At 44.0% G+C, this 21,799-nt stretch overlaps 1 protein-coding gene across 1 annotated transcript in view; it reads right to left on the bottom strand.

The window, feature by feature from the left end:
• Nucleotides 1–21,131, bottom strand: part of ADCY8 (adenylate cyclase 8) — a 176,711-nt gene extending 155,580 nt beyond the window's left edge. Inside the window, exon 1 of the mRNA XM_077808832.1 lies at nt 20,229–21,131. Within this exon, the coding sequence (XP_077664958.1) occupies nt 20,229–21,131 (903 nt within the window). The remainder of the gene's footprint in view (nt 1–20,228) is intronic.
• Between the last annotated feature and the right edge of the window lie 668 nt (nt 21,132–21,799).

The raw sequence follows: 21,799 nt of genomic DNA, 5'->3' as shown, positions 1-21,799 counted from the left end.
CATATCACCTACTGGTCACCTACCTTAGTTCCAAGGCTTTGAGAACCGAATTTCCAGTATAGATACATAAGTCCTTAACTATTAGCTGTGCATACATTTTGAAATGATTATGATGACCAGTGGGCTAGTGGCTCATGATAGAGACCTGACATGCAACCCTTTGATTAACTTAATATGTACATATATCTGACTCAGGGGATCCTTGTAAAACTAACCCCAGTATCCTCTGCTAGTTGGCATTAAGCGGTTCCTGGGTTACATCCTCCAGCAAACAGCAGAGGTTCTTCAATCAAACTGGCTGCAGGGTAGCCAACCAAGTAGCCTAATTGTCTCTCTGTGGCAGGGGAGCCCAACTTATGGCCCACCAGAGCATTTTATAAGGCCCGTGGCCTGCTTTCAACACAATGTACTAATGGCCGATTCATTAGCATTTTGTTGTCCTGTTTTCATCATCTTTGTTTACACAAGTGTTTAAATAGACAATACTGCACATAGAAACAATCATTTAAATACATATGAAGCAAGCTGAACTTAAAGTATAAATTAATACAGGTGACTTTAAATCTTATTAAAATATGTAGCCCTTTATGTGGTCCTCCTGTCTCATAAGGTTGGGCACCACTGTTCTATGGGGTATGGGTGTCTTTTGCTGGAAAAAATGGGAAAGCCTTGTATCTTGATGGAGAATGAATCAGGACCCAATATTCAAATGGTTTCTCCCTGTGTGTTCAGATACAACAGTGCTGGTGCTATAGAAAAACACTGATTGAGAGGTTTTCAAATACATTAGCAGCCGTTATTAAGTCAACATTTGGTAACACATATGACACAGAAACCACATTTATAAACTATTCTAACTATAGGGAACAAACAGACAATACCACTTTTTTGCAAATGCTGACATTTTAAAAGTAATCAGTTTGTAGAAAACAGCTAGAGGTAAACACATATATGGGCATTAGACTCATAAAATAAATTCCCATATTTCTGCAACCATGAAGTAAACCACACAGTCATGTAATACACGGTATTAATCATGCACATTTGACCTCATCCTCACACGCTATATCTATACTTTCTCTACACGGAGTACTTAAAAAAAATTACCAATCTCTAAGTTACTTCAAACAACTCCTATTTGTTAAAAGAAAAGCACCTACCACAAAAATAAATACAGCTGGTCAAAATTAATTCATCAAAACATTTTATTAATGAAAAATGGCTTTCAAATTGAAAGAAAAATTGGGAAAACTGGAAAAATTTTGTTTTGGTTGAAATTTGGGTTGTTTTTTTTTTAATGAAAAAACAGTAACTGAAAACCAAAAAAATTTCATTTAAAATATTAATATTTCAGGAAAAATGTTAGAATTTGGTTATATATTTGAAAACCAATTTTTTTTTACTGAAAATCAATTCTTTTCTTTAATTAAAACAAACCCTGAAAAGTTTCCACAGGAAACTTAGAAAAAATAAAGATGTTTTGATATTTCCCATGAAAAATAATTGCATTTTTGACCAATTCTAAAAAGAAAAGCAAGTTTTTCCTTCAAATGTGGAATTTATCCCCAAATGACCTTTGTCTGGGGACCAGCAGTGATCATTTTAGTTCTGGTCCAGTGATGCTTCTATGACACCATATGTCATCTTGTGAACAAAGAGGGCCAGCAGCACTAGCCTTCCCCGCTGAAGAGCTGGATACTGTATTTATAATGATACACAGAAGTGTTTCAAGCTCTAAGACCTAGCTCTAGAGCTCAAAAGTACTTAGCATCCCAGTCCCCTCCTCATTGCCCCTGTAAAGTCCCCATCTCTCTCTGCCTCTCCCAATATCCCTCTGCCCCCAGGTCTCTCAAAAACATACACCCCTAACATCCCCTCAGTCTGACATGCACCAAACTTCCACTTCTCTCTCTCTCTCAATCCCTCAGATACTCCCCCTCTGTCTCTCAACATTTCACACCCTTCCTCTTTGCTCTGCGTCCCCCATCCTTTCTCCAGCTAATCTCTGTCTTCATCTCTCTTTGTCTCCTGGATCCCTCCCCCTTCAGTTCCCAGGCTCTGCCTCCCTCTTTCCATGTGCCCCTGAAGTCTCCTACAGAGCTCCCCTCCCTGCAACTCTCTCCACTACTCTGCCTCTCCTTCCAGCCACCCTCCCAGTTTCCCCACCACACCCTTTGCTCCCCCCCCCAGATCCCTTTGTACCTGTCCCTTTTCCTCAAGAACCCCCCTTTGCACTAGTTACCCCATCCCCAGTCCTCCTGTACCCAAACCCCCAACCCAAAGTCCCGGCCTGTGGTGGCTCCCCACTCAAGGTCCTCACCTTATTGGTCTCCCCCTTGTCCATCTTTCCCTCTGTTCCACTTCCTCTAGTTCCTCCCAATTGCCCTTCTCCAGGGTCCCCCTGTATTTCTCCCCCACTCCCCAGTACCAGACCGTCCTGTACCCATCTCTCCAATTTTCCCCATGTAACTCTTGTCCCCCTCCACAAGCCTCCTGTGCCCACATTCTCCCCACAGCCCCTCTGACCCCCTCTCTCATTACCTCATGTGGGAGCAGGCAATGAAGTGTCAGCTCTTGTTGCTGATTAGGCCAGATGCAGCAGAGGGAAGGCTTCCTCTCTCAACCCCTCTAAGCCAGCAGGGGATGGCAAGAGGGGGCCTAAACAGGTGCGGCTTTCCATTTTCCTAGCAGGGCATACAGAGAGGCCCGCAGAGGCATCAGCCTCTGTTGTAGCTGTCTCTTCCTGCCTCTCTTCTCTGTGGGGAGGTATGTGAGGTAATTTTATTGGACTGTATTCTTTTGGACTGTATTCTATTGGACTGTATTCATATCTTTTATTGGACTGTATTCTATTGGACTGTATTCATATCTTTTATTGGACTGACTTCTGTTGGTGAGAGATACAAGCTCTCTCACCAACAGAAGTCAGTCCAATAGAAGATATGACCTCACCCACTTTGTCTTTCTAATATCCTGGGACCAGCATGGCTACAACAACACTGCGTACAACAATGAAAGATCTCTCTTTTCTGTGTGATTGTTAACTTAGCCAATTGTGAATACCACAGTCAACATTTTCCAAAGTGACCGCTGATTTTGCATATTGGAAGTTTTGGCTCCCTGACCTGAGACACCTTGAATATTGGCTTGATTATCAGAGGGAGGGTGGTTGGCACTTCTGAAATAGTTCTAGTAAAAGAACAGCATAAAGATCAATTTTAGCTCATTGGTCAATGTGTTATGTGTGCCTCTTGGTGCTTGATCCACAGAGGATGGGATTCTGTTAGGGTATGTCTACACAGCATTGTAAACTTGGGCTCAGACTCAGGTTTGAACCCAAAACCCACTATCATCCACACACAAAACTGTCTGACTCTGATCAGCACGCATGCAAGACCCAGGTCCTAGAACCACCCGGGGGGTAGGCCTGAGACCAACTCCTGCTGTGACTCAGGCCCAAGCCCTGTCATTTTGCAGTGTTGATGCAGTTCAAGTGGCAGACCTGAGTCAGAAGGGCTGCGTAGCACAGTGTGGATGCGCTAGCATACCTGTGAGACCTGGGTCCAGAAACTGTAAACCCAGATTTACAACGCAGTGTGGCTGCTCAAATGTAGGCTTGGAAACACGGAGTCCACAAGCCTGGATCCCACAGACCTGGATTTACAATGCAGCGTAGACATGTCTTTATTACGGTTCAGAAGGGGGGAAACTGGCCCTTCACCTCAGGCAGTAGAGATTCTTGCTTTCAGCTCCAGAGGTTCCCTGGTTCTATAACAATGTCCTCAGAATGAGTTTGAATATTTTTCCCAAAGGCCTGAACTCCCAAAGTATTCATCATTACGGCCAGATTCCTGTACTTTGCAGAAGCTGGTGGATAGCTGCCTTGAAAATCCTTTATAAGAGCAGAAGAATTTTAGATCGCTGTTCTGAACTGTGCTGATGTGCATTTGTGCTCTGGAAATTAAGGCACGTTGCTGAATGAGTGAACTGCCCTTCACGCGATGAAGAAATTATAAAAAAATATCCCAGCAAGGTCTCAGTATATTGTTCCTGAAGAGAACATTAGCTATTATGTTGCCTGAATTACAATTCTGTGCTGCTGCTAAGAGTCTCGGCTTATTTAGACAAGGTGGGGATCACTTTATATTCATTGAGCTACAAGGAAAAGCCAGTTCTCAACTTCTTGGCATCTCATGTAGTCACTTACACCTGTGTAAAGTGGGCCAGATGCTCAGCCCACAAGGATGCTTCCACAGCTCCAGTGATATAAAGCAGCCTTAAACCAAGTGGCTCCAGCCCCAAGAGAATTTCTCCGAAACAGAGGAATCTTCCAGTGATGTATGGACTCCATAACTGCTCCTAAGCTCCCCACCCCCACCCATGCTCTAGATTTCCTGACAAATGGGCATGTGTAGCTTCAAGGGATCTTGGCCAGGACATTTCCACACCTGGGTGATCCTCAGCTGCAAAACAAGAGGTAGAGCAGCTCCGAATCTTCTTCAAGGCCATTTTTATCTACATTTTAAGATTTCTGTTATTTTTATAAAAGTCCCATAGGCCTCTGCATAATTTTAAGAACATGAGTAGGCCAATTTAAAGCTGACCAAGAACTGATTTTTTGATTGGAGGAACGAACTGGAAAATCTGGGCAGGGGGGAAGGGCTCAGTTCAAATCGAAATTGATTTTTTTTAAAATTTTCTTGCCAAAACAAAAAATAAAAAGAACATCCAACAATTAAAAAGAATTTGTTTTGGTCAAACAAAATGATTTGTTTGGTTGAAAACAAAAGGTTTTGTTTTTTCATTTTGTTTTGGGTTAAATACCAAAACAAACCACCATTTTGAAACAAAAAGTCAAAATGAAACATTTCAAAATAGATGAAACAAACAGTTTTTGGCTTTACCAAAAATCAGTTTTTTGAAGCTGAAACTAGTTGCTGAAATCAACCCGAATTTGCAAATAGTTTTGATGTCCTGAAAAATTAATATTTCAATGAATTTACTATTTGCCAAAAATACTTCACCCAGCTCAAGTCCCACTGGCTTCAACAAGACAACTCATATGCTTAAAGTTATGCATGTCCTTAAAGTCTCTTGCTGAATGAAGGCTTTCATTAGGAACTGTAAAAATTCTACCTGATTGTTCTTCACTCAAACTCGTGTATACACCTTCTGCTAGTCTACTGAATGGCATCTGCAATAAAGAACATGATCTGTGGCCATAACCAAAGCAATGTACATTAATGAGATTACTAAAGTTAGAACAGGGCTATGAAATTAGGGGTGGGAGAATTTTGCAGCTTTGTGTGGCATTGGAACTGGGTGGATTTTTATTAACTCAGCACAAGAGACAATTTGAAGTGAGTTTGTGATAAAATAAAAAAATGTGACTGTGTAAAAATGGCCTCTGCTTATTTGGCAAACTCGCTCCCTGCAGTTTCTTTGCGTTCTACAGTACATGCTGACTTTACTGAGCAGAGCATGTTTTACTACTTTTAGCAATCTATCATTAGTGCTACGGAAGAATCAGCTGGATCCTACCCTCTACTTGCTCACCAACAATACTGTGGGCTAATTTCTAATTAGTGGCTGATCCAGGCTATCTTCAAACTTTATGTTACTTTGTGGAGTAAACCAAGCAAATTTGAACTGAACTGGATATCTCCGCCAAGCAAATTCTGGAGGCACAAACACTGTGCATTCCTTGAGGTATGAGAGTTGAGAACACTTTGTGCCACAAACAGAATTCTGGGTCCATATCCTACATATGCTGCATAGGTGGTGAAGATTAGCAGGGTACACTGCAAAGGAATCCACTGATGATGGAGATAGCCGGTGCCTCCCTTAGAGAAGGCATGTTGCTGACTTCTGTAAAGGCAGCTGATGATAGAATTCAGCTCAATTTACTGCACAAAGTACCACAAAGTTTATAATTGCAGCATCTTTATTACTGGTGGCATAAAAAATACAGCTTCATTTCCAGATTCCAGCTTGAGTTTGCAGCAATGGTAATTAGAAAAAACAGCGTGTTTATTAATTAAAGTATTTATTCTCAATCTTTATATTGCACCTATCAGTTCTCGCTAGGTATACACAAACTTTAGGAAAACAGCGGATATTATTTTGACATGTAAAGATAATTAATCTGATCGGAAAGCAAGTTACAGAAAAAGAATAAACAGGAAACACCACAATGTCATTTTTGCTGAGTCCTTTTTCCAACTGTAATTGTATTTTAAGGCCCTAAAGAGCATGTCCGAAAAGTGTCTAAATGCAAAGCCTGCAGACATATCACCATTGCTACGGTAATCAGTACATGCCTACGCCCCAATACACCTTTCAAGATTCATGGGTCCTACACATGCCTATTACAACATGTAGCATACCTCATCCAGTGCACCCCAATAACAAGTATGTGGGTGAAACCAGACAATCACTATGCTCTCACATAGAAAAATGACAAAAGCACCATTTTCAACAAAATGATCACTCCATATCTGACCTCTCAGTCTTCATCCTAAGTGGAAACATGCACACCACATTCAAAGGATGACCCTGGGAGCTTAAATCCACAATGTTGCTTGGGCCTAAAAATCATGGTCTTAATAAAGACACTTCGATTTATGTAGGGTTTCCAACTTTCTAATCGCACAAAACCAAACACCCTGCCCAGCCCCTTCCAGAGGCCCTGCCCCCACCCCGCCCCTTCTCCGAGGCCCTGTCCTCCTCTTGCTCCATCTCCCCTCCCTCCATTGCCCGCTCTTCCCCACCCTCACTCACTTTCACCGGGCTGGGGAAGAGGGTCGGCGTGCGGGGGGGGGGGGGGGCAGGTATGGGCTCTGAGCTGGGGTGCAGGCTCTGGGTGGGGCCAGAAATCAGGGGTTCAGGGGGTGGGAGAGGGCTCCGGGCTGCAGCAGGGGGTTGGAGTGTGTGTGTGTGTGGGGGGGGGGGGTCGAGGGCTCCAGCAGGGGGTGCGGGCTCTGGGTGGAGCTGGGAACGAGGGGTTTGGGATGCAGGAGGGGACTCTGAGCTGGGGCAGGGGGTTGGGGTTCGGGAGGGGGTTTGGGGTGCAGGGGTCCTGGCGGGGCTCACTGCAGCTCCCAGAAAGCATCTGCCAGGTCCCTGCAGCCCCTAGGTGCATTGGCGGCCAGGGAGGCTCTGCGCACTGCCCTTACGCCCACAGGCGCTGCCCCTACAGGTCCCATTGGTCATGGTTCCCGGCCAATGGGAGCTGCGAAGCCAGCGCTGGGGGTGGGGGCAGTGCACGGAGCCTCTCTGGCCACCCAGGCGCCTAGGGGCTGCAGGGACCTGGCGGCTGCTTCTGGGACCCGTGTGGAGCACGGGCAGGCAGGGAAGCTGCCTTAGTTCTGGGCCTACGCTGCACCGCCGACCGGACTTTTAACGGCCTGGTCGATGGTGCCGACCGGAGCTGCCAGGTCCCTTTTCGACCGGGCATTCCAGTCGAAAATCAGACACCTGGCAACACTAGATTTATGGCATATTACAACAATCTGTAACCCACTATTCCCTTTTTTTTTTGTGGTATGACTTGTAGTTGTTAATGGGCCACTTCACCTTTAACGGTCCCTTAGAATACGTGTTAACTCCTTATGCCAAACAATCTGTTCCACCTTGTATTTAATTGTAAATCTCTGGGTGTGTCTCCATTGCAATTAAACCCCAGCGGTTGTTGGCCTGTGTCAGCTGACTCGGGCTCGGTGGGGGGGAGGGGCTCAGGCTGGGGGGCTGTAAACTTGTGCTGTAGATGTTCAGGCTCAGGCTGGAGCCTGAGTTCTAGGACCGCACGAGGAAGCAAGGTCCCAGAGCCGAGAGCAAGGTGCTCGAGCGAACGCTTGCCTCTCTCACCAACAGAAGCTGATCCAGTAAAGCTTGCCTCTCTCACCAACAGAAGCTGATCCGGCTTGTCTATGTAAACATAACACTTTCTTATTCAGCAGATTTATTTGGTTTGTATTTTCAGGGTCGAATCTTCTGAGCTTAGTCACAAAATGTTTTTACTGATTTTTACTTATGTTAAAAAACTCAGCTAGAAAACTCAGGGTTCTATGCCTTCTTGTGCATCACCAACAGAATTATGTAATAAGTGCCATTTATTTACACATGTGCAAATCCACTGAATGCAACAAGGTTATGCAGATGGTTGAGATGGTTAGTCTGTGGAAGAGAAGAATGAGGGGGGATTTGACAGCTGCTTTCAACTACCTGAAAGGGGGTTCCAAAGAGGATGGATCTAGACTGTTCTCAGTGGTAGCAGATGAGAGAACGAGGAGTAATGGTCTCAAGTTGCAGTGGGGGAGGTTTAGGTTGGATATTAGGAAAAACTTTTTCACTAGGAGGATGGTGAAGCACTGGAATGCATTACCTAGGGAGGTGGTGGAATCTCCTTCCTTAGAAGTTTTTAAGGTAAGGCTTGACAAAGCCCTGGCTGGGATGATTTAGTTGGGGTTGGTCCTGCTTTGAGCAGGACTAGATGACCCCCTTCCAACCGTTATATTCTATGATTCTATGAAAGGACCCAGCTTCACTTCCAGATCTCAGACTGAATTTGTAGGTCTGGCAGTTACTTTACCATTTGGGAAGACCCCAATCCAATAAATATGTGCTTAATTTTAAATACATGAGCAATCCATTGATCTGGACCATGAGGTGGAAATCACTAACAGACAATAAACAGGAAACCCCTAATGCTATGTCTATGAAGTTACTTTTCAGGGGAGAACTCCACTTTAAAACGTCTTAGGTTGCTATCATAGCCATCACTTAAACATACAATTTGGGAGTAATATTAGGCTGCTACTTGAGGTATTTTTTATAGGGCAGTAGCCAAAAAATATGGCTGAAGTTTGAAAATGTACATATAAATATTCCTTAACGATGAAGGGACAAGTACATTTCTGGCAGAAAAGAAAGTTGTGAGCTATTGAAGAAAATCAATTCTGAGCATGCTCACTGGGCATGTTAAGATTTTTAGAAGATGATTGAAGCCCCATTCGCTGTGTGTCATCACACAGGGAGTGATAACATTGCACATGCTCTTTTCAGCTTGACAAACACGGGGCTGCCACTCTCAGGTGGCTACTGAGATGTTTTCTCTGAAGGAGATTGTAACCATTTCATTTTAACAAATACAGCCAATCCCTACCCACATTATCAACCCAAAAGCTGTATTTACATTGGCAATATCACAGCTTCTGTCAAAGTAGCGTCACTCCATATTTTTTGTTGCATTTAGCTTTTATCTGCAAATTTCAAGATTTCATTTAAAATAAAACTATAGTGCCAATCCTTCTCTCTTTGAAGTCAATGGGAGTTTTGCCATTGACTTTCAATGGTAGAAGGCTTGAGTCCTTAACAAGAAGAAGACAAATAGAAAATACTACATATGGGCAATGCAGCCCAGTTACCATTGCTGTGGGAACCATTAAGATTTGCATTTTTAATTTTAACTATGCCATCTTGCTCTAATTTCACAGTGCAGCTGGAAAGGGAAGGCAAATAGCTGACATAAGCAATGGTGCTTTAAACAGACAAACAGTTTCTCACAAATCTCTGAATTGTGTTCTTGAAAGTGCCATGCCATCTTTGATGGGAACGATTGAGTTTTATTTTATTTAAGATCTTATTTTCCGTAGGGGAGGGGCTTTTTCACAGAGTTAATCAATAAACAGAGAAATGAAGAAGAGAAGAAAAACAATATGAATTGAATTTCAGACGATTCATCCTAGGAAATGTAAACTTTGCACTCCAAAGGCCGAATCCTCATTAGCTCTGGCTGTGTAAAGAGGCCTTGAAGTGGACATACAAATAGTTTACTCCCTTTGTATGGCCTTCTGCAGTGCCATGGGGGTGTAAAGTGGCTGTGGTGTAAAAGAGTACCAGGTCCCTAAAACAGAAAATCCATCACTATATAATCAGATCTGCTTTATAAAGAACAAAGTCATATTACAACACTTTTTCTGAAATCATCCTCACTAGTGAGCTGTAGCTCACGAAAGCTTATGCTCAAATAATTTGTTAGTCTCTAAGGTGCCACAAGTCCTCCTTTTCTTTTTATCTTAATGACTGTTGACACTAAACAGAGAGTAGTTCTTCATGCTCTTTGTTGTGGAAGGGTAATATGTTTGAATGAAAGGTAACAGTGAGGTGCAGAGACTAACTTTGTGTAGTCAACAAGGTAATAATAAGAGTTGGCACTTACATAACACCTTTGGCATGAAGTTCTCAAAGTACTTTGCAAAAACATTAATTATTTACTCTTACAGGACCCTGGAAGATACATTTATATCTATGTTTGTAAACTGAGATACAGAGAGGTAAAGAGACTTGTCAAAGTCACACACATAGCATGGCAGGTGGCAAATTCAGGAGCGGAACCCAGAACTCTTGATTCCCAGTCCCTGGTTGGAATGTGCACGAGATATCAATACCTCCCATACAAGACCACAAATGTCTATCATAATAAATTAGATTTAATACATATTGGAATGATCTCTATAATGATTAGAAGTCTCTAAGGATGTGTATATAATTATAGATACATATTATTAACACTGATACCCATTAGAAATACTTTCACATAAGTAGGGCCCTGCCAAATTAACGGTCCATTTTGGTCGATTTCACGGTCATGGGATTTTAAAAATCTTAAATTTCATGATTTCAGCTATTTAAATCTGAAATGTCATGGTGTTGTAATTGTAGGGAAGCTGACCCAAAAAGGAGTTGCGTGGGGGAAGGTTGCAAGGTTATTGTAGGGGGGTTGCGGTACTGCTACCCTTCCTTCTGCACTGCGGCTGGTAGCAGCGCTGCCTTCCAAGCTGGGCAGCTGGGGAGCAGCGGCTGCTGGCCGGGAGCCCAGCTCTGAAGGCAGAGCCGCCGCCAGCAGCAGCGCAGAAGGAAGGACGGCCTGGTGTGGTATTGCCACCCTTCCTTCTGCGCTGCTGCCTGCAGAGCTGGGCCCTCAGTCAGCAGCCGCCACTCTCCGGCCACCCAGCTCTGCAGGCAGCAATGCAGAAGGAAGGGTGGCATAGTATGGTATTGCCATGCTTACTTCTGTGCTGCTGGTGGTGGGGCATCATCATCAGCGCTGAGCGCCTGGCCAAAAGTCGCCACTCTCCAGCTGCCCAGCTCTAAAGGCAGCGCAGAAGTAAGGGTGGCAATTCTGTAACCCCTCTAAAATAACCTTGCAACCCCCTGCAACTCCCTTTTGGGTCAAGACCTCAAATTTGAGAAATGCTGGTCTCCCCCATGAAATCTGTACAGTATAGAGTAAAAACACACAAAATACCAGATTTCATGGTGGGAGACCTGATTTCATGGTCCGCGATGCATTTTTCATGGCCACAAATTTGGTAGGGCACTACACATAAGACAATCCCATATGATATAGATCTTCTTCATTTGTTTGAGTAACAGAGATGGGAAAACAAATAGCTGTTTCTTTAATTAATCTCTCTGTTGCACATTTAAGGTAGACAGTATTGGCTAAATAATTTTCCACACTATGTCTCTGACTCACAGAACGACTTTACCAAATTATTATTAATTATCGGTATGTAGTTGTGCCTCCAGGCCCCAGTCATGGATCAACACAGAACAAACACAGAACAAAGAGATAGTGCCTGCCCTGAAGAACTGACCACCTAAGTAAATCAGCAGAGATTGGAGAAAAGGAGGAACGGTCACGTGTCTGTAATGCAAACCTCTTCTAACAATGTGAACTAGGATATCTGTGTAAATACTGCAGTTCTCTCTCTCTCCGCCCTTGTTTAGAAGAATCAAAAATATTCTTGGTGAAATCCTGGTCCCATTAGAGGCTCCTATTGATTTGGTAAGTCGGGATTGTACTCTCTAACTCCAAGAGGACTATGCATCTGGAAACAATGTAGGGTGTCTCAGGAAAAGAACATACTTTGGCATATGACGTTGTAAAACGTTGGGAAAAAAATCTGGTAAAAAATCAAAAATTGCAGTAGATACAATAATCAAATCATGAAATGCATGTGCACTTTGCTTTCAGATTCATAATTCAAAACAGGTAGAAAATATTAATTAAATTAATACTAAGAGCACCAGGATGAGAAAACAAACAAACAAACAAAGCCCCAAACCCTTTGGATTATGTGCAAGGAATGCAGTTTTTTGCTGCAGCTGATAAAATGGCTGTTGCTGCACTGAAATGCTTCAGTGATTTCTCAGAATGCCACATTGCAGTAGTGGTTAATTAAACTACTCAGCAACCCTCCTCTCGATTATTAAAAATAATCAGCCTGTAAGCACATATAGAATAATAGTGTTATAGGAATAGCCAGCATGGATTTGTCAAGAACAAAAGAACTTCAAAAAGAAAAGGAGGACTTGTGGCACCTTAGAGACTAACAAATTTATTTGAGCATAAGCTCTCGTGTAGCTCACGAAAGCTTATGCTCAAATAAATCTGTTTAGTCTCTAAGGTGCCACAAGTCCTCCTTTTCTTTTTGCGGATACAGACTAACATGGCTGCTACTCTGACAAGAACTTCAGTAACTCAGACAGGAGTTATGGGCTGGGTGAATGAGGGTCTGTCGCCTGCAATGATCATGATGGTCCTTCTGGCCTTAAAGTCTGAGTCTTTGCTGCAAGACTAACTGTGTGAAATCCTGCAGCAGGAGAAGCTGGCAAATGAAATGCAAATGAAATTCAAGGACTTCTTAAAATAGTTGCTTATAAACAAAACTTGCATGATGAAAAGTTATTGTGTCAGCAGGTGATAGTATGTTTCGGAAGTTTGCATTGTGCAACATGGTATTGGCTTCTTCATTTGTTCTCTTGTAGTTTAGGCAGAAGCACATCAGCATCATCAGATACAGATTCAGGTGTTTATAAAGGTAAGATTGACATAATTTATTCCAAATGACTGAAATCGGAGCAAACCAATACACGACAGAATGAGCAGGTTTCCAAGCATAAATCAGTGCTTTAACCTGGAATGTACTTGTAACATTTTGTAGAAATGCCGAATTATCTTGCTAGCTTTGCTAAAGAAAAATCAATCCTATATTCTGAGCCAAAGCTCACTGAAGTCAATGGGTGTCTTTCCATTAACCTCAGTGGGCTTTAATCAGGCCCCTGTGCAAACTGCTGAGTGCCTTCCATTCATTCAGCACCTAGCAAGACCCCTTTGGGCATGGCTCAAAGCTAAGTTGAACACCAGCAAATCAATGGGTATTGGGAGAGTTAGCATCTCTCTGGTTCAGGCCCTGCACACCAGACTGATCACATTTACTCCTGGCTTACATCAGCGTAACTGAGATTGGAATCGATCTGTAAATGTTCATCTCTACATTGTACAAATAACTGACATATTTTTCATATGTGCCCCTGGCACTGGGCTAGCCTGTAATATTACAGCCTGCCCTGAGTTAGGGGGGTGATAGGTAGCTATACTGCCCCAGGAGCAGACCAAACATCTCAGAGATCCATGCTCTCCTACTCTGGAAACAAGTTATTTCACTCCATTCCATACAGCAGCTTACCCCAATGTGTGCCTTGCCAGCTACTCTTGTAGCGATGCGGGAAGAGCCCGAACTCCCCCACCCCACTCTGGGCCTCCTCTCCTCCCACTTGCTTACAGAGGGAAGTATCAGTTGAATAGGTGCAGCTATTCCTCCTTCCAAGCCATGGCCAGATTCACAGGCTGGGCAGGCATGAATACAGGATTGAGTATGGGGATGTTACCCTCCTTTAATTTCTTGCACATCTGAAAAAGGACCACGCCAATCCGATCCATTCATGATCAATAACTACCTTGGTGCACTACGCTAGCAGACAAGAGGTTTTTGCTGGAAGTTGCTATTTTGGCCAAACCAGCATATCCCCTTGTTTTGATCATGGGGAAAAAAATCATCATCAGAGCGATTTTGACAATAATCTATCAAAATGATCGTACTCACCTCCACTGAGGGCAAGTGCCCTAGAGTTCTGCTGTTGTCTGAAACTCAGTGATAAAGCTTAGTGATAAAAACAGGCTTCCATGTTCCTGCTTGGATTACTCCATTTCTGATGAACTCTCAAAATGCAATTAATCATCAAATTGTAAATATGACTAATGCATTTGTCCTATTGGGCACATTATTGCAGCTGCTCCAGAGAAAAGTATATCCAGTTCTAATCTAATTATGCTTTGACCCACTGATACCCGTTGGGATATAAAAACAAGGTCATAATCCATTCTAAAAAAATACAATCAGTTTATAAATCACCCCAGGTAAAAAATGGCAGTAAAACTTGACAGTAAATTGTACTATGAAGGAGGCTTTAGGGCTAAAGAGTGAAACAGTTTAATCATTTTTTGACTTTCAAATTCAACTTGGTCTTTAAAATAACTTTAGACTAAAATATTTTAAAGGCTACTGCCAAGGTATTTGACAAAATTCCCACACTGATATCAACAATAAATTATTGGAAATAATGAAGGTGAAATGTGTTTACAAAATCTTTTAGTCCCATTACGTATGTACACTAGTTTGTTACTGTAAGGTTGCCATTTGTCATCTTTTTTTTTATAATAACTTTGAAACATGTCTGGAAAAAAACCAACCTATATAAATCTAAAGAACTGCATAGCCTCTGCAAAGATATTTATTAATAGAAGGATCAAATTACAGGTCTAACTAATCTTGGTAGTGTTCCTTAACTCTTTTTAAAAGCCTGGTTTAATGTACGTAATTTAGACTTGATCCTCCAAGCCATCAGTGTGAGTAGCTACTTCTCACATGGGTAGGCTCATTGACTTACATGAACAATGGTTGCAGGAGTGGAGCATAAAGATCCAGTTTATGTACATGATTTACATGACTATTTTGCAGCCTATCAGAATTCGTATCTATGGCATCATCTGCCTGTATTGTATATTAATATAAAATGCAGTGAATTGTTTATTCTTCTCTATATTCCTGACGCAGATAATTTACTCTTTATATTTTATAATTCAATAGAGGAAAACACAATCATAAATACAATACCAACAGACACTCTCTGGGAATTCGTTTATAGGAATGTCTGCAGCAAACATCACCACATCACAGTAGCTGACCGAATAAAAATGAGAGTTATGTTTTTAGCGGGGTAAAGACTTTGAGCCTGATCTTGCAACCCTTACTCAGGGAAAATTCCTAGGGAAGTCAACAGAAGCTTTGCCTTCATCAGGATTATGGGATCAGACCCTCTTTGTGGGCTTTAACCCTGGCAAGTATTGAACATTGCCTGTACAATTCTCAACACTCTCAACTGGAAGTCAGTGGGAGATGAGAATTCTCAGAATCTTCCAATAGGTGCTGGGCACCTTGCAGAACTGGGCCTGAGTAGATCTAATTTTGTTTTCTTTATCTCATTTCTCATTTCACTTCTCTCTCTCTTCCTCCCCTCCCCCACTTTCTCCCTTAAAGTGCTATAAGTAAATCAGAGGTTAAATAATATTTTGGAAAAGCGGTGCAGGGAAATTCACATAACCTCTTGCAAATGACTATTGGAGAAAACGGTGAACTGTGGGCAATATTTATATGCATTAAAATGTGTGCCTTAAATAACAAAAATCACAGCTACCCCAAAAGGCAAGCTCTGTGTGTCTGAAGACTGAAGACTTTCAGCTGCATCTGAGTATGTGCTTCTCAATAAAAAGTGTAATTAATTAGGATAAAGAGAAAACAGGACACCTGGTACTTGACTCCCCTCTTACACCACTATAACCTCATTATTTTTATGGAATTACTCCTGATTTACACCAGTGTGAGTAAGAAAAGAATCAGACTCATTGTCCACATAGATACTACTGGATAAGCTAATGAATTAGCTACGCTATAGACCATGCTATTGTATTCAGTACTGTGCGCAATATTTTCCCTGCATGAAATCCCCATTGAAGTCAATGGAAAACCTCTTATTTCCAGAAAAACTCAGAATTTCACCCTCTGTCTTTTCCATCTTTCCTGGCATATTTTAATTCATGTAGCTGGTCTAATGTAGGTACCCACACACCTTCCTGTCTATCCAGATGGCTAAATTATTACAGCTTCCAGAACATTATTAGAGAAACAACATGGGTGAGGTAATATATTTTATTTTTACTTTATCTTTTATTATCTCACCCTCTTTATCTCACTAATATCCTGGGACCAACACAGCTGTGACAACACTGCATGTAATATTATTAGATAGTCACGGGTCAGTGAATTTGATGTTTACAACCAGGTAAAATAAACCATATGATAAAAGAGACAGTTTTATCTGGAAGATCAGGATAGCTGAATTCTCCTGCAGACTTAATGTATAACCTTGGGCAAGTCATTTAAACTATCTGCACCTATCTGTAAAATAATATTGACAGTGTTATGGGGCTTAAATCATTAATAATTTTAAAATGCTTTGAAAGCCTCAGAGGGAAAATGGCTATAACAGTGCAAAGTGACCCTTTGGGCTGTATCTTCCCATGTGAGTGTACAGAGCCTCGTACATTGTGGACATGATAAGAATAACAATAAGAGTTATTCTAAACTACATGATAGGGCAGCCATCACATCACTATGACTTTATAATGTGCTGCCCCTATGCAATAAATATTGTTTAATGGTTTCCTGTTCCTTCACTTTACCATGCAAGAAATCCATAAAGTGTACAAGGTAGATAATGTGATTTGAATTACAATTCATTGTCTTAGTGCAATACCTGATTGCATCTTAGTGCAGTACCCGTAAACTTATCCTAACCTACACCTTATCATAAAAAGAAAAGGAGTACTTGTGGCACCTTAGAGACACCTTATCATGTAGACAATAGGTCCAATTCTGTGGGGGTACTGAGCACACCCAGCTCCCATTTACTTCACAGGAGCTGAGGGCGTTCAGTGCCTTGCAGGGGTTTCTAAGCACCTGGCAGGATCATGCCAACCATTTGGACTGGCAGAGTAAATATCAAATTAAGCTGGGAGATGAGAGAAGCTGCTATTGGAAGTAACAAGAAACCACAAGAGGGAGCCAAATGAAAGTGTTCTACATCCAAAAATAAAAAGGCAAAGGATGTTCAGCACCAAAAGCCAGAGGAGAGCGCCCAGTGTAAATAGAGGTCACAGGCCTGCCAGCTCTGGCTTTACTTACTATTCCATTCCTCCTCCACTTTAATACAAGATCAAAAAATAAAATCGTCTAAACTATATATTCTCTGAAACATTTTTTGATGGGGTAGGGGGTAGAGAGAGCTATTTATATTCTTAAATATCTCTATATTCCCTTAAATCAGGCGAATGCTTAGTGTGTGTGTGTGTGTGGGGGGGAATGGAAAGAAAAAGAGAAGAAAAAAGAAAAAAACCTGAAATGTCATATAAATGTTAATATCCTTTTGACTGGCACGGAGGTGGAGGATCAGGTCAAATCAAATATTCTAGTGGAGAAAAACGTGCTGAAGCGATTTATAATTTGATAGTTTAAATAACTGGGTCTAAAGGTGTAAAGTGTAAAACAACACCCATGTACTGAATAGTGTGTGGAGCCTATTACCCAGTTCTATATCTTTAGTTCATGAAGACAATCATGTAGCAAGTAGTTTATCATTTTGCATGGTTCAATAGCATTTCATTCATATAACTGACTAGGTATTGTGCTGTCAAATAGAAGGGATAATTGGTATCTCTCCCAAGAAATGTCTATGTTATGAATGACCCCCCCTTCCCCCAAAAAGACTAGTTAACTGCATTGAAATGCATGAAGCAGATTATACAGTATTACTCACAATGAAAAAAGATCACAGAAGTACATTTTGGTAAGTGAAACTGGATTGGGATGTCAAGTATTAGGGGGTAGCCGCATTAGTCTGTACCCACAAAAACAACAGGGAGTCCAGTGGCACCTTAAAGACTGGAACAGAGTTATTTGGGTATAAGCTTATGCCCGAAAGCTTATGCCCAAATAAATGTTAGTCTTTAAGGTTTTTGTGGATTGGGATGGAATTTTTGAAAACCTGCCATAGACAATTATTTTGATTGGTATAAGTACTCCTTTTTGTACTATAGTTAATTGTAAGCAGCAAAGACTTTATAGTACAGCACAACTATTTCATATTCTAACAGCTAATGCCATGTAAGACACACTGTGCCTCCTGTATATAAATCATAAAGAGCCTGGACATTAACAAGCAAAGGCAGCCAAACAGACCAGCTGTTACAGGAAAGGAGTGCAATTAGAAATAAGGCAAGGCTCCTAAAAGTGCTTGCAGTGACCATAAGGTCAAGGATAAATAAATGAAATGGAATAGCTGTAGTACTAAATGACATAAGCAGAATCATCTGGCTGCCATGAGACTGGTTTGAGGCATCTGATTGCCAGGAGACCAATCTAGTCAAAACTCCTAGTGTAAGAATGTGCACACCGTCTACTTGCATGTCTCTTACGGTCATGTGGCCACAACAGCAGAAGACACAAATGAGGCTAGATACTGTCTCCAAATAAGAAAAATGATGCTATTTTTGTGCTTTCCTCTGGCTCAGATTAACTCCCCCTGGCCTCCCCTCTCCACTTTAGTGAGTCACGTTTACATGATAATCTTATCTGAAATACGGGGACCACAGAACCATGACATTCTAGAAGGGGAGAAAGGAGCATCTAAATGACTAAGTTCTCCATTGCTGCCCAGTGAGTGGGAGAAAAAAGCTTAGCAAAATATCATATTTCCCAGTTTCACAGGGATGTTGCAAATTTTTGTACATTAATGTTTGTAAAGTGATTTTGAGATTGTAGGACAAAAGGGGCTATGGGAGTGCAAAGTAATATTAAGTCCTTAATTTACTCTCTTTGTCCTTCCTTCCTGCCCCTACGCAGTTAACATTTCAGAACGTTCATGCCTGAGCTTGTCTCACAAGGGGTATGTTAGCCAATAAACTGCACACACAACCTCCACCAGGCAATAAACTCCCTGACCTAAGTGATTCCTTCAAAGTGCCCTGTACACTTCTGTTTGACCCAGGAAGACCCACCTCTACCAGCAAACCAATTTTGGGTGACTGTTTAGATGGCTGCCTAAGAACTAGATCCAAAGCCCTTTGAATTCAATGGGAGTCTTTCCATTATTTCAGTGGGCTTCAGCTCTGACTCTCAGACCTTGCACATGAGGAGAGATTAACTTTACAGCTTGGAAAAGCAGCTGCTAAGGGAGGCTATGATAGAGCTCTATAAAATAATGAATGGTGGAGAGAAAGTAAATAAAGAAGTGTTATTTACTCCTTCACATAGCACAAGAACCAGGGGTCACCCAATTAAATTAATAGGCAACAGGTTTAAAACAAAGAAAAGGAAGCCCTTCTTCACACAACACACAGTCAACCTGTGGAACTCCTTGCCAGGGGATGTTGTGAAGGCCAAAACTATAACAGGATACAAAAAAGAATTAGATAAGTTCATGGAGGATATGTCCATCAACAGCTATTAGCCAAGAGTCTCTGTGCATCCCTAGCCTCTGACTGCCAAAAGCTGGGACTGGACAACATGGAATGGATCACGCAATAACTGCCCTCATTCCCTCTGAAACACCTGACCCTGCCCACTCTCAGAGGACAGGATACTGGACTAGATGGACCATTGGTCTGAGCCAATATGGCTATTCTTATGTTCTTTTGGAAAAAAAAGTCATCAATAACATTTCACACTTTTCTACAGCACTTTCCATGCCAGCATCTCAAAATGCTCCACACATCCAACACCCCTGGGAGGTAGGGTATAATTCTGAGAGTGAGGAAACCAAAAGGCACAAACAAGTGAAGTGATTTGCCAGAGATCAGAGCACAGCTGGGAAGAGGCATCAACATTGCTGCCTCCCAGTTCCTGTGCTTTAACTACTGGATCAGTGCTTGAACTGAGGAGCGGAGAAGTGACAGGGTACCCCAAAGCCCCTCCACTCTCCCCAAAAAGTGTTTCAAGGGGCAGCAGTGAGATATGTGGGGGGGAGGGGCAGAATTCAGCAAACCCACCTCTACATCCCCTTTGCCCCAATTCAGGTGCTTCACCCAGGCCACGCTCCCTTTCCCAGGGGGCTTTCTTACTGTAACCAATGTCTCTTATCTTTGTCCTTCTCCTCCCAGTGACACACATTTCAATGACTAAAGAAATCAAGGGCTATTATCCCCCTCCCTCCCGCACATCCTGGGGCAGAAGTGCAGGCTGGCTGTCACTTTATGAAGAGGGTACCTGGTTGAGGGAAGTCACTGCCAGCCTAGGGATGACCAGCTGCATGACGAGCTGCAGGAGGGAAGTCACCAGTCCGGCCAGGATGGCCCAGGTGAGGGGCAACGGAAGCATGCTGTAGGTGGCAAAGAGGGTGAAGAGCACGTAGCCGATCCCGTCGCCCAGAAGGCCACAGCCCAGGCCGGCGGCCAGGATCTGCGTGGCCATGGCCACCCAAGTCACCACCCCGCTGTACTGCAGGTAGGTGTAGGAGGTCGTGTCCTTCCTGACCACCACTAAGGCACAGATCACCACCTCGATGCCGGTGAAGAAGCCCAGCAGGATGCCCTTGATGGGGTCCATGGGGGCCGAGGCCAGGGTCAGGTGGAGCAGCAGCAAGGTCAGCTTGGTCAGCACGTCCAGGATGTTCATGACCACCTGGGACTTGCGCCGCTGGCCCAGGAAGTAGCGCTGGTAGAGGCGCTCCAGGTCCCGGGACTTGAAGGAGTTGCGCAGCGTGGGGAAGATGACCCCGCGGTAGGTGTAGCCCCAGCTGAGGAAGAAGTCGGAGTTGCTGGGGGCGCAGTCGAGGTGCAGGAAGCCCAGGTCCCCGCTGCTGCTCGTGCGCTCCGGGAAGACTTTGGTGCCCCCGTTGTTGTGGCGCTCGGAGGGGCGGCGCGGCGGGTGGGGGTGGTGGTTGGGGCAGCAGGAGTCCTGCGAGCCCAGGGCTTTGCCCCCGCCGCCGCCGCTGCTGCTCCCCCCGCTGCTGCTGCTCTGCTCCTGGATGAAGCGCTGCTCGGTGATGTGGCGCACCGCGGTCTGCCACAGCAGGCGCTGGGGTCTGGCGCGGCCGCTGCCCGGGGGGGTCCGGTTGATGGTGTACAGCTCCGCGCTGTCGCTCAGGCAGCGCACCTCGGAGAGCTCCATGGCGGCCGGGGGGCAGAGGGGTGGCGGGGGAGGGGGGAGGAGCAGGAGGGGGTGTCGGGGTGGGCGAGTGTCACATCGAGAGGCGGGCGGTCAGCGGAGGGTGGCGGGGCCGCGTGGCCCCATGCCTGGCGCGCCGGCCGCCCCTGGCAGAGCCGGGTGGGTCCCCTGCCGCATGCCGCGAGTGCGGGCTGGTTTGTTGCACAGGGGCTGGGCGGGGGAGGGAAGCGGGCTGGTTGGCTCTGCCGCCGGTTGGTTTTTAGCAGGTGCAGCCACGCCGCGGTGATGTCTGGCTTGGCACCGCGCAGCGCAGAGAGGAGGAGGAGGAGGAGGAGGAGGAGAGGCCCATGGACCGGCAAAGCGCCCCCCTCCCCCTCCCGCCCCCAGGCTCAGGGAGGCAACGTCCCAGGGACGCAGCAGCCTTGGTCCCATCCAGGGACCAGCTGCGGGAGCACGGAGCGGTGCACCATGCACCCCCAGAGTCTGCAGCCCCGGCGGTCCCACCGGGCAGCTCAGCCCCCCGGGGTGCGGCTGTTACTCGCCCCGGGATTCGGGGAGCGAGCGGCTCATTGACCTGCTGTCACCCCGCAGGCGCCGGGCCGCAGAAGCCATCCGTGCAAGAGCGAGCGGAGAAGCAAACAACCCAGCAAGGTCTTTGCCGAGGTCACTCA

This window comes from Eretmochelys imbricata, chromosome 2 (assembly GCF_965152235.1).
Source record: "Eretmochelys imbricata isolate rEreImb1 chromosome 2, rEreImb1.hap1, whole genome shotgun sequence".
In the NCBI taxonomy this organism is placed as follows: domain Eukaryota; kingdom Metazoa; phylum Chordata; order Testudines; family Cheloniidae; genus Eretmochelys; species Eretmochelys imbricata.
The sequence above is the reverse complement of the archived record's forward strand: the minus strand, read 5'-3'. Positions and strand labels throughout refer to the sequence as shown.